General features: G+C 35.9%; 1 protein-coding gene across 1 annotated transcript; it reads left to right on the top strand.

The window, feature by feature from the left end:
• Nucleotides 1–8,689: 8,689 nt before the first annotated feature.
• Nucleotides 8,690–11,471, top strand: LOC103992189 (cytokinin hydroxylase). Its single transcript, XM_009411799.3, has 5 exons — nucleotides 8,690–9,050; nucleotides 9,143–9,372; nucleotides 9,479–9,720; nucleotides 10,057–10,432; nucleotides 10,769–11,471. Exons 1-5 carry the CDS (start codon nucleotides 8,765–8,767, stop codon nucleotides 11,189–11,191), a joined length of 1,557 nt encoding a protein of 518 aa, XP_009410074.2. The 5' UTR covers nucleotides 8,690–8,764; the 3' UTR covers nucleotides 11,192–11,471.
• The last annotated feature ends 1,311 nt before the right edge of the window (nucleotides 11,472–12,782 follow it).

Below are 12,782 nucleotides of genomic sequence, written 5' to 3'. Positions count from 1 at the left end.
GAAAACAGTCTCTTTTCAGAATTAAATGATCATGTTAATGTTAGCATCTCTGTTCCGAGATAAGAAGCTGTCCGTCAGGTATTGTTGTATGTCTGTGAACTCGTTCCATAAATGTCTCCGAAAGTGATGCAGAAATTAAAGAAGGGATGTGGCCAGATATTAAATGTCAATCATCATAACTGGGCTTCTAATCATTCATCTCATAATGAATGGCTGATGATAGATGGCGACAGACTATACCAGCCCATAAAACCCTTTTAAGGAAAGTATAATAATATATGCAGCCGATTGAACAATTTGCTGCTTGATTATCTAATTCATTAATATAATATATATTTATATAAATTTAAGATTTTTTTTCTTAAATCATGATGATTGATCCTTAAATAATAGATTGATTGAGAATTAGATATAAAAGGAATGTAAAATTATCATTCTAGACTTATCTCAATTATGATCCTTTATCATATCTTGTAAAATTGAGCTTTCACCAAAGTCAATCTAAGAATGAAATGATATAATTGAAATACCCTATAGGCAAGAAATTTTATGAGAGAGTTAGCTAATTGGTCAAAAGTATAGACATGAGAAACACATAGTTAATGTGTAAAAATTTGATCTTTAACAAAGTGAAAGTCGAGTTTGAGCACAGTATATTATTGGAGTGAATTATGAGGTAACATCAAGTTCTATAGTATATTGGTGACATAATTGAGTTTTAGTGGTGGATCTTGTAATTATATTATATTTCTTAAAACTATAATTGATCATATTTATTCTAAGGTACATAATGTAGACTGATGTAATTATTGTATTATTCATATTTTCCATCCAATCAGCATCAACGAAGGTATAAAAATGAAGGAATGAGTATTTATAAAGAAAAATTTCATGATTGAAAGTCTCCTTAGGATATCACATTATAGTACAAACCAAAGTGTGGTGGAAGCTATAAATTATGATAATGTATTGATTATAAATGAAATGTTTATATGTGTAATAAAAAAATATTATAAGGAACAAGTATCTATCAATATTATGGGGGATCCATAATAGGGTTACCATTATATAATCTGAGTGACTTGGTGAAGAAGGGTAGGGTGATAACTTTTTTAGCATAATATATATTTTTATCCTTGATAATAGATTTTAAATGTACTTTTTTTTTGAGATAGAATAAGTCTATAACATATGAACGTTACTTCCACTTTGAAAAAAATATCTTAAGGTTCTTAGGACTTTGATGGATAATTGATCTATTAATTATGTAAGGAATTGCTTGATCTTCATAGAATTATTGTCTGTGATGATAGTATCATCAACATTAATCAATAGATATATATTGTATCTTTTTGTTATTGTAGGAATAAAGAGATTTCAGATTTGGAGTTGATGAAGTCAGTTGACATAAAAAAAAAAAAAACTAAGTTCAATATATTAGGCTTTTGGAGATTAATGAAGTCTATAAATAACTTTTCATAATTTACAAACATAGTTTAGATATTAATTGTGGATGAAGCCAATGAGTTGCTATATAAAGATATATCCAGTTAAAGTCTCATGTAAGAAAGTATTGTTAACATCTAGTTGACGTACATCCTAGCTTTAAGTGATAGTCAAACTTAAGATGAATCAAATTATTATCAATTTAACAACTAGACTTAAAGTCTTTATGAAATCAATACCTGATTATTGGTGAAATTTTTTTACCATTAGACATGCTTTATATTGGTAATGGATCCATCTAGGATCTACTTAATTTGAAAGGTCTACTTACACCCGATGACATTTTGTATGACATTGTGAAACAGAGCATTATATTTCTTACATATTACTTTTGGGCTTTGATGATGCTTGTGGGTTTAGTAGGGTCGGGTAGAGAGCATAAGGTAACATAAAAATTAAGGATTTAGTATAGTTTAAAGATATCATTTTTGGTATTTGTTGTCATGTGATGTTTAAACTCGATGGTATTATTAGGTTATGTTAATGGTATAAGAATTGGTGAAAAGTCAATGACATATGCCTCATCAAGCTAATGCACTTCGATATCACTTGTCGAGAAAAGGACAAAAATATCATTTGTGGTGTTGAGGGTATTGTTTCATTGAGCATCATAAAGTAAGTTGGTGAATAGGTGGATGTAATTTGTGGATGGAAAAATTACAGAAGAGGTGAAATATTAATAAACTAGAGTAATAGAAGAGTACATGTTTAAAGGAGAACTATTGATTGATGTGGTAAGAGGTGTGCTTAAGGGGGTTTGAGGTATAATGATATGAACCCAACAATGAATGATCATTGTAGTGGCTCACATTACTGAATTAGCAAGATTTTAGAAGGAAAATATAGACTCAACAAAAATAATATTATGTGATACAAAGATCTTATAAGTTTGAGGATCAAAATACTAAAAAATATTATTTTCAAGGGAGTACCTAATGAAAATACATAAATCTTGATGTTAAATTATGTAAAGCATAGAGATGTAGCAAGGGATAACATAAATAATCAAATACTTTAAGTTTTTAAATATTTAAAATTTTATAAAATAATTTTTTAAATTATGACTTGTGTTATAAGATTGGGGTGAGCATACAATTAATGAGGTAGATCATAATTTATAACAATACTAACCAAAAGATTAATGGTACGAAGGTTTAGTGTAGGAGGGTGAGATCAATTTCAATTATGTGTTGGTGCTTTCATTCGGGAGAGTCTAAGTAGTTGAGATGTGTATGATGATGACTTGAGATATTGTATATCACATGATGAGAGATAACCTGTTAGAGCTTAATATTCACCTCTCCATTAGTATAAACTATTTTAATGGTAGATTGAAAGAAATTTTTGATCATCTTTCTAAAATAAGTAAAGACCAAGGTAACTATTATTGAATAAAGGATGATGGATGACTAAGACGACGATGTCACATATAGATTAGAGTAGCAATTGAAGCAAAAGTGATTAGCTAGGTGATTTGTGGAGCTAACAGCCACTTGTATATATTATCTTTATTCTTGCCTCAATCTAAGGATACTCAATTGCTCAAATCTTTTACAAGAAATATGTCATAAAAGAACTCAATAGAAGTGTTATTTTATTTACAGAATTGAGAGATATAAAAAATATTTCTTTTGATATGAAATGCATATAAAATATCATCAAGTGTAAAAATATTCATGTGTAAATTAAGTGTCATAAAACCAGTGTAAATGATAGGGATTCCATTATCATCATTAATGAGAATGTCTTTATTGCCACCGTAGTTGAAGTGGATAGATTCTATAAGTCAAAGTTGATATTATATGAAGCACCCGAATCGATAATATAATTAGTTGAATAAGTAGTCAGATTAGTCATAATATTTGCTTGAGGCTAATTAGGTATGTGATTGGACTTTAGTTAGGAATGACACATGTTGATTGTATGATCAATCTTATCACATAGTTGATAGATGACTTTTCATTGACTATAGTAGTTATTAAGGTGTCATGCTTCTTAGTAATAGTAGTATTTGAAGTTACTTCTTGGGTTGAAATGACCACAATGATTAGTAGGTTGGTAGTAGAGTGATGGATGATGATTGGGTTACCCACATGTCCATAATGCATCTTGTTTTTCTTATTGTTTTGATTGTTTTAGTTTTCTTTGCCTTTATATCTTTTTAGAGACTTATGATTGCAAATCTGATCATTTTTTCTTCTTGTTTCATATAGGTTTTATGATTAAGTAGTTTGTTACATAGTTCTTAAAAAAATATCGATGAATCACATGCTCGAATAGTAATTATCAATTCTTTGTATTCATTTCCTAAATTGAGAGTGTGAACGATGACTTCTTCGGTACTTAGAAGATGACTCGTTAAAGCTAAGTCAACTACAATAACCTATAGAGTTTGCATGTAATAAAAAATAGTAATCCCTTGTTGAGTGGTTTTCATAACTTAGAATGTGAGTGCGAGAGCAATTGATTTATAATTTTGACCATAGTTATACTTTAGTGTTATAAGAAGAAATTGATGATGCTATGGAGCTAATGATTGAAGTTTGGATAGATTGCAGAATAAGACGATCTTAACATAACCATAACATGTGATCAGGATTTATCATTAAGTTTATTTCTCTAAGTATTTGAATCTTTTCGGATGGAGAAGGAAAAGATCTATCGATGTAGCCCACTAAATTATATCCAAATAGAAGATTAGTAGATATGAGCATGATAGATTATGAAAAACTATTATTTTCAGATAAAATAACAATCGAAGCATCAAAACTTGAGAAAAAAGAAATGTTGATAATAAGTGTTGTCTAAAAAAGAGACTGATTAGAACTATATAAGTAATCACAAGAGATACCATAAGTTGTTAATGCTATTGTTGAAAAAAGATGACTTCCTTGCACTACATTTAGTGTTGTGACAATTACGGTTGTTGATCCTAGATAGCAAATGGAGGATGACACTAATTATATCTAATCAAATCTAGAGTAGATCATATCTATGTTAGATCAAGCGAATCTATTATGATGAAGTCGCCTTTGATGTCTTTCTTCTAATAAGATCTAACCTAACTGATATGATAAGCATAGATAATTTAGGAAGTCTTTATCTACTTTGTTTCGTGCCTGATGTAGTAGATCAGATGATTTAAAACGAAGTTGGTCAAAGGGTGCAACTAGCCTTCAATCTTTGGTTGTAGACGTAAACATAAGTTGCTATTGCTGTTGTAGTAGCTACAAAGTAGTAAGAAAAGGTGGGATCACATACAAGCGTAGCACTTTAAGTATAACAATGTTCTACCAGCGGAAGATCAAATCAAATAAAATAAAAGAAATCAAGACGAAAAAAATTATATTAAACTTCTAAAAAAGAAAAACAAGACTCTTAGACTTCAGCTTTATAAGCTTGAATACTTGAGGTTTGGATTGATTTAAACATGTATATATTACCTATTTATAGATATAAAATATAAAAGTTCCTAATATTTATAATTCTATTTAATCTTAGTTAAAAGATAAGACATCAATTTGAAATATTTCAAAATATATTTTAACTTTTTAAACTAAGAATTATTTATCCCTATAATTCTATCTAATTTTATTTAAAATAAAAAAAATATTAATTTATGATATTTCAAAAATATACTTTGATTTCTTAACAGAGAAATCATGGGTAGGGAGGAGGCTTTACTTTGTAACAATAACGATCGTAAATCAGTAAGGAAAGCACAAATTGAGAGGAGGAATCGGTGAGTAAGAGAAATTTTTGTTAAAGTAGAATAGCAAGAAAGAAGATGATGTTATAGTTGCATGTGTAAATCAAAGAAATAGTTTTCGATGAGAAAATGAAGCTTGATCCCTAGCATTGTGCCGGAGTTATACGTTGTTTGTGAAGTAGAGCATAGATTTGCTTGCTAGAAGAAGCCCATGATGATAGACGTTGATGTCCCAAAACAATAAAGGATGAAGAAATCACTTCCCCAACTGAGGAAATGCTAAGATAACTCCGTTGAAGAATAGGAGAAAGAGAAAATCTTACTTAAAAATAAGAAGGCTCCAATACCACGAAGAATATCATGATAATCTAAGATAATTTAATTTATACAGATTTGAGGGAGAATTTTTTTTTCAATTATATGCTCAAATCATGCACATATATCATAGTAATTAATTCTCGAATCATATAGATTGACTGTGGATTAAAATACATAATAAATATAAAATTATCATTCTATATTTATCTTTAATCCGTCCAACTTTTAATTTTTTTAAATTGCATGTTAGAGAGCATCAACAGCATTGCTATCAAAATTTAATCCGAAAACGAACTGCAAATTAACTTAGCTATGAGGAATCTAACAGCCAGTGGAGTTGGAACATCCCACTGGTTTCTTCACAAGCATCTTCCATGATGCCACACCGAGAACACGAACTGCAAGTTTTAGCTGCACGGATATTCTGCATTCCTTGAACTCGGAGAGGAGGGCAGAGTGTACAGCAGATTTGGGACGTCGATGTCGATGTCGATGTCGACGTCGAGCCCATGCTGTGGCTGAGCAAGACGATGGATTTGCATAGACGTCTGCGCGTAGCCAGTCACCAAATGAGTCGAGTAGATCTTGGCCCTATTTTAGCGGTGTCAGCATCCGTGAGAGTGACTTGGCTTGGTGGCATCCCATGATTTCCCAATCTTCGGAGCAAGACGCCTTTGCTCCGACCTCTGTCAGCATGGGCTCCTCCTCTTTATCCAAGTGCCTTTGGGTCCCCATCGAGTTTTGCTCGGTTCGTCGGAGGTACATGCTAATATAGAAGCACCAGAACAACACCACTTAAGCCACGAGTGTGGAAGGGCGTCCAAAAGTGTGATGTGCACGAGCCGATTGTGACTCGAGTTGTGACATGACTCGGTGCTCACTTACAAAAAATTGCACATTAAATCAAATTGCTTCTCTAATAAATCCAAAACAAATTGAGTCAAGATAATGTTTTGCGTAAATATATACAATATGCTCTTATGAAATCTCTGGTGATGTCATGGGAAAGCCACAAATAGATTCAAATGTTGCTATTTATAAGAAATTGAATGTATCCGTGTCAGCATTTGGTACGCTATTTAATATAATTTAATTTTTTTTATAAAAATAAATATAAATAAAATATAACAATTATAATTGAATAATTGTATTCATAGTACGATTTACACTTTGGTTTATTGAAAAGAGTGAAATAATGAATTATCAAAATTTTCTTTTATTTCATAAATAATTATTTTTTTAACCTATGCCAATTTGATTTTGTTTTAAATATTTAGGCCAAATATTCTTATGGCGAAAAAGAATGTTTCAATGGGTTGATTCTTCCGTACCTCTCTCACCATTAAATTGTTCCAAATTCTCTCTAAAACACAAAGAATATTAAAAATCTAAAAAAAATTAACAGTTGGAAGGAACATATTCTACGTAGAATTCAAAAACCAGATATAGGTGTTCAGAATAACGACGCATCCTAAGAAAGATATGGATGGAACCAATTCCATTGGGTGTTTCCAAATTGGTGAAACGCATTGAGAATTACCGGAAAACAATAATAATAAGAAGAAGTAATTGTTGACGTGATTTATATTAAATTATTTTGAATTTTATTTATTTTAATTTTAAGGCAACAGGTATTTCTTTGTGTTGTATTTATTATAAGCCATAATGACTTATAGCGAAGCTAAAGAAGGATTATAGTAACAACAATGATCCAAGTACATAAAATTAATAAGCCATGTATTATCAAGTTCATTCCTGTGAAGCAAGGTTGTTGCTGCAATATTCGTTGTTTGAATGGATGCAAGATTTAATACAAAAAGAAAAAATTAAAGATTAATTTATCTTTGTATAATATATATTTAAAAAAATATATAATATAATATGTAAAAAAGTTAGGTTATTAATGCACTTGATATTATAACACCTTAAAAGATTAAGATTAACTTACAAAGATACGAGTATAGTATTATTAATTTTAGTTTAAGTATTTTGATCAGTCGTTTAGACCAAACGAAATTAATAGATCAATTAACCCATTCGTGACAAATATATTTTTGAAAAATAATTTATAATATGAATATGTAATTTTATTTTTTCTATAATATAACGAAACTCATAACTTATTTAGAGATATAATCTACACACATCAAATATTTATAGTAAAAAACTGCTGATTAAAGGTAAACACCTCCTCAAGTAAAGCAAAATGCTTACATTTAACTCATAAAGAAATGCATGGAACTATGAGTTAATAGTCCAAAGCAAGATATTCTAATGCTGTTACCGGTCACCTTGGAAAAGAAGGATAAATAAATCAGTAAAGAGTATTTATGTGCAAAAGCCATGACTTTTTAGAGGGAGGTGAGGAAGAAATGCAGTTCCTAAGCATGCCATCACATTTAGAACAATGGCATGCCAAAGCATTCCCACTTCTGTTCCATATGCCATGTATGAAAGCCCACTGAGCCTTGATCCAATAATTCAAAGTGTAGATGCACATCCAAAGCAGATTAAGAAACAAAAGGGAAGTGTTGTTAGACTGGCTTGGGCATGGGCAAGACCAAATCAATTGGATGGGAGAAGAGATTTAGTAAGGACTAGTACTAGAGAAGGTGGGTGTGAACTGTACACATAGAACACCTTTTAATTTTAATTTATTTTTTTTACTTAATGGATGTGATTGGCACTTTACATGAACTGTGCCAAGAATACATCTATCAGCCTTTCCATGGATATCTATTCAACTGCATGCAGTGAACACAATATTTAAGTTAAAAATGTTCCTTATCTTAACATTGTTTTCTTCTTTTTTAGACTTCTTTTTGAGGTTTGAGTGGAAGCACAGATGCTTTCAGCATGGCCCTTTTGTTTACCAAATTGGTTTTTGTCAAAGAACAGAATATGAAAGTGAGTATCAAAATCCATGGTCATAACTTATCTTTTGAAAATTCTCAAGATCTTTTTCACTTCTTTATTGAATTTTTACTCCTGCTTCTTATTCCTCAAGCATTTTAAGTGGCTTGCAGCAGGAGGATCCTTGCAGATAACTCTTCTACTCTTTTAGCCAAATTGCATTGAAGCATGCAACTCTTCTACACATTGCATTTTCTAGTTAAAGGAATCAACCACTGGGGTTTATATAAAGAGAACCACTGACGGTCTCAGTGGCCATAACACCTCCCGTCTACCTCCTTGGCCGCATCCCCTCTTTCTCTCTTTAAGGCTTTGAAGATGGTGTTCATGGCGCTCATGATACTGATACCGGGCGCGGTCGTTCTGTCCTTGTTGCTGAGAGCAGTATGGATCACCATCTCTTGCTACTACTTGACTCCCAAGCGCATCAGGAGAGCGATGGCGGAGCAAGGAGTTCACGGCCCCGACCCACGCTTCCTTGTCGGAAATCTAAAAGACATAGCCGTCCTCGTCAAGAAGACTACCTCCGATGACATGGAGGTGATAGGTCACGACATCGTCGGCCGCCTCATGCCCCATTACGTCCTCTGGTCCAAAATCTACGGTGCGTAGCTCTCTTTGTTTTGTGCTTGAACTCATTTCATGCACGCAAAGTTTCACCAGCATCTTCTCTAACCGAAGTTTTTCGTTTTTTAGGCAAGAGGTTCATGTACTGGTACGGCAGCGAGCCGAGGTTGTGCTTGACGGAGACCAACATGATCAAGGAGCTCCTCTCATCCAAATATGTGCAGATCACCGGCAGGTCTTGGCTCCAACAGCAAGGATCCAAGCACTTCGTAGGGCAGGGCTTGTTGATGGCTAATGGCCACAGCTGGTTCCACCAGCGCCGCATCGTGTCTCCGGCATTCATGGCAGACAGATTGAAAGTACGCGATCCCCTGTGTGTCATCTCGATTTCGTTATTTGAACGGGTCAATCTTCTTTTTGTACCAACTCGACTTACCGCTACTTGACTATAATGTCATAACCCAGAGCCATGCCGGTTACATGGTGACCTGCACGAAGACAATGATCAAATCCATGCATGATGCCATCGCGACCGGCGACGACGAGGTGGAGATCGGAGGCTACTTGACTCGCCTTACCGGAGATATAATATCCCGGACCGAGTTCGATAGCAGCTACGAGAAAGGCAAGCAGATTTTCCAGCTTCTTGAGAGATTGCAGAGCCTCACTGCTCTATCGAGCCGCTACTTGTGGATTCCCGGCAGCAGGTGACTCAGATTTTACCAACTTATTCAAAGAATGAATGGTTTCGCATCCACGTGCGATGTTCTTCTTCCTCTTCTTCTTCTTCTTCTTCTTCTTCTTCTTCTTCTTCTTCTTCTTCTTCTTCTTTCATCATCTTCTTCTTTTCTTACTTAATATTCCCTCCATCCCTGGCATGTCCACAGCTGTCGGTTGGTTTTCGACATGAGCACAGATTTCGAGGCCTGCATGATTCGAACAACTGGCCTCTTCGTGTTGTGGAATCACCATATTGTTAATTCAATTGGATTTGTTCTTTTCCGCACATTGACTGATTGCACATCTAATTTTTTGTGTTGCAGGTTCCTTCCCAGTAGGTTCCGGAGGGAGATCAAACAGATGAAGGTAAGAGTGGAGAGGCTGCTGATGGAGATCATACAGAGCAGCAAAGATGGCGTCGAGATAGGGAGGAGTTCATCGTACGGTAGAGGCCTTCTGGGTATGCTGCTGTCGGAGGCCCAGAAGAAGAGGGAGGGATTTAGCTACAGCCTTCCGCTGGTGATGGACGAGTGCAAGACCTTCTTCTTCGCGGGGCACGAGACCTCGGCGCTGCTCCTCACATGGACTGTCATGCTCCTCGCCACGAACCCGACATGGCAAGAGCGAGCGCGTGCAGAGGTTGCGCAAGTTTGTGGGGACGACCCACCCTCATCGGAGCATCTCCCAAAGCTCACACTGGTAAGCAATTCCACGTCCAGGCATGACCAAGAAAAAGCAATTCACATATAAAATATCAGATGAAGTCCATCCGATGACTCATAATGATGATAACGAGATCCGGCCAATCATATAATGATCATCACGTAGCTGCGGTCACCGAATTTAACTGCAATGAATTCCACCTTAATCATCACGTAGAGCATAAAGTATTCGTTGATATGGGATCAGAGGACTTGTGGCCGCACAACGGTTTGACCAGAGGACCACTATAGCTGTGTCAATGACGACTCGCAACGATGCATACCCGTCTGCTTTCTGTTTATAACTACGTTGCATGATCTTTGTTCTTTGCAGTTAACTATGATCATTAACGAGTCATTGAGGCTGTACCCTCCTGCAACCCTTCTACCGAGGATGGCGTTCGAGGATATAAGGCTGGGGGACCTTCACATTCCCAAGGGACTGTCCATTTGGATCCCGGTGCTGGCGATCCACCACGACGCGACAATCTGGGGCGAGGATGTGCATGAGTTCAACCCAGAGAGGTTCGCCGGTAGATCCTTTGCTCTGACTCGCCACTTCCTGCCGTTCGCCTCCGGACCTCGCAACTGCGTCGGGCAGGCCTACGCCATGATGGAAGCTAAGATCATCCTGGCCATGCTTCTCTCCAGCTTCAGCTTCGCCATCTCCAATAATTACCGGCACGCGCCGATCAACGTCCTCACCTTGAAGCCAAAGTATGGCGTCCCCGTCCACTTGAGACCCCTCAGGCACTGATCTTCCTACCGAGACATCCATTTTCCGTTTTCTTCCAACGAGAGTCGTATTAAGGACTTCGAGGGACATGCTTTTTGAGGAGGACCAGAAGATGAGAAGAATATGATGCAAAAATAATGTGCCAAGCATTCTGAATGCCCAGTCGCCTTCAGTAAGTCGCTGAAGTCCGCAGGCACAGGTTTTTCATGCTACCGAGCGTGACCAAGTGTATCATAAGGCAAATTGCAATGTACTGGATATGCTTCTTATAGTTTTTTAAGGAAAGGTATGTGGATGGATATGATTCATTGGTGTCCGATGAGAACTTTGGCAGGTTGGCCTACCTCTCAAAAGGAGACGGGAATGTGAAACGCCATTGATTGTTGCAAAGCAAGTGCAGCAACTAGTTGACAAGTTCCCCCATGTATGTGAGAGAATTTGATTCATGTTGTCAGCCCCTCTCATTATGCTTAGCTTTGAACTGGGAAGGTAGAAAGCATCAGGGGGCCCATCTCTTTAAGCTAAGATGCCCACTATCACCAAGTAGCTAATGATTTCATGAGCAAAATAAAATTCTTGGTCCTAAAAAGATTGTCTTCTCGGTTGATGAACAAACTAGTGTCTTGAGAGAGTATGTATGATATTGACCCTCCAATATGTAGAACCGAGAAAAACCAACTCTAGGAAAGCTAAATGACCGAATGAGAACTAAGCTTACGCGAGCTGAGCTCTACAGCTCCAGCTGACAAGCAGCAAGAAACTCATCGGCTTAGTTGGTTTACAGCTGCTGATCCTTCAACTTCAAAACAAGCTGAGGGCTTGTGCGGGAACCTAATCTGAATCGATTGTTCATTCAATAACAGGAGCACGTGTCTTCCTAACGAGCTTGCTTTAAGTTAATGGGCAGTTGGTGGACTCCGAAGTGCTTTGTTTCAAGGATTAAATTAAGCTATCACTCGAATTACTTTATATCAGAGAGCAATGTCCTTAGATGCAATGAAGAGTGGATAAACCCTAAAGGTTCGTAAAGGAGCAACTAAGCAGCATCTGAGGCTTCTCATGTGCCATCCCATGATATTTCTGTAGCTTAAAGTTTAATGTGAAGTGCTGCTCAACTTGATTTAAAGCTTGCCAACTTTCCTCTCTACCATTATCTAGCTTTCTGCTTGTCGTTGTCTGTCATGACTCATTCCACCATTTTCTCAATCCATTTGTTACTATAAAAAACTTCTCCTTCCTACATAATGTGGTACACATCCAATCAAAACCGATTCTTCTTTAGGACGCCATTTAGCTTGCATGAAACTAAGCTCATCAAGATTTCAAGTCGTCTCGACCTTGGATTTTTGCCAGGATTGAAACTCGTTTAAACTCTAGTTGGACTCAGTGAATTGTTGATGCTTGGTTAACTCAGATTCGCTAAAGATTTGTGTGCCAAACAACAAAGATAATGTGCTGAAATAGTATACGAAAAGAGGAGCAATTTTAACTGACTCCAATAAGTTTGGATATCAAACAGCCCCATCCTCTTCTTTCGTTGCTTTCGACCGAACTTTCCTCTCCTTTTCACTGTCACAATAGTCTCAGTGCTCCGCTTGCCTTCTTAGATTGC

The sequence above is a fragment of the Musa acuminata genome, chromosome BXJ1-7 (genome assembly GCF_036884655.1).
Source record: "Musa acuminata AAA Group cultivar baxijiao chromosome BXJ1-7, Cavendish_Baxijiao_AAA, whole genome shotgun sequence".
In the NCBI taxonomy this organism is placed as follows: domain Eukaryota; kingdom Viridiplantae; phylum Streptophyta; class Magnoliopsida; order Zingiberales; family Musaceae; genus Musa; species Musa acuminata.
Note: the sequence above shows the minus strand (reverse complement) of the source record. Positions and strands in the feature narration are given on the sequence as shown.

Coding starts and splice junctions, on each gene's coding strand:
- LOC103992189 (XM_009411799.3), top strand. CDS start 8,765: ATGGTGTTCATGGCGCTCATGATACTGATACCGGGCGCGGTCGTTCTG. Junction 9,373..9,478: donor TCATGGCAGACAGATTGAAA/GTACGCGATCCC, acceptor GTCATAACCCAG/AGCCATGCCGGTTACATGGT. Junction 10,433..10,768: donor ATCTCCCAAAGCTCACACTG/GTAAGCAATTCC, acceptor TGTTCTTTGCAG/TTAACTATGATCATTAACGA.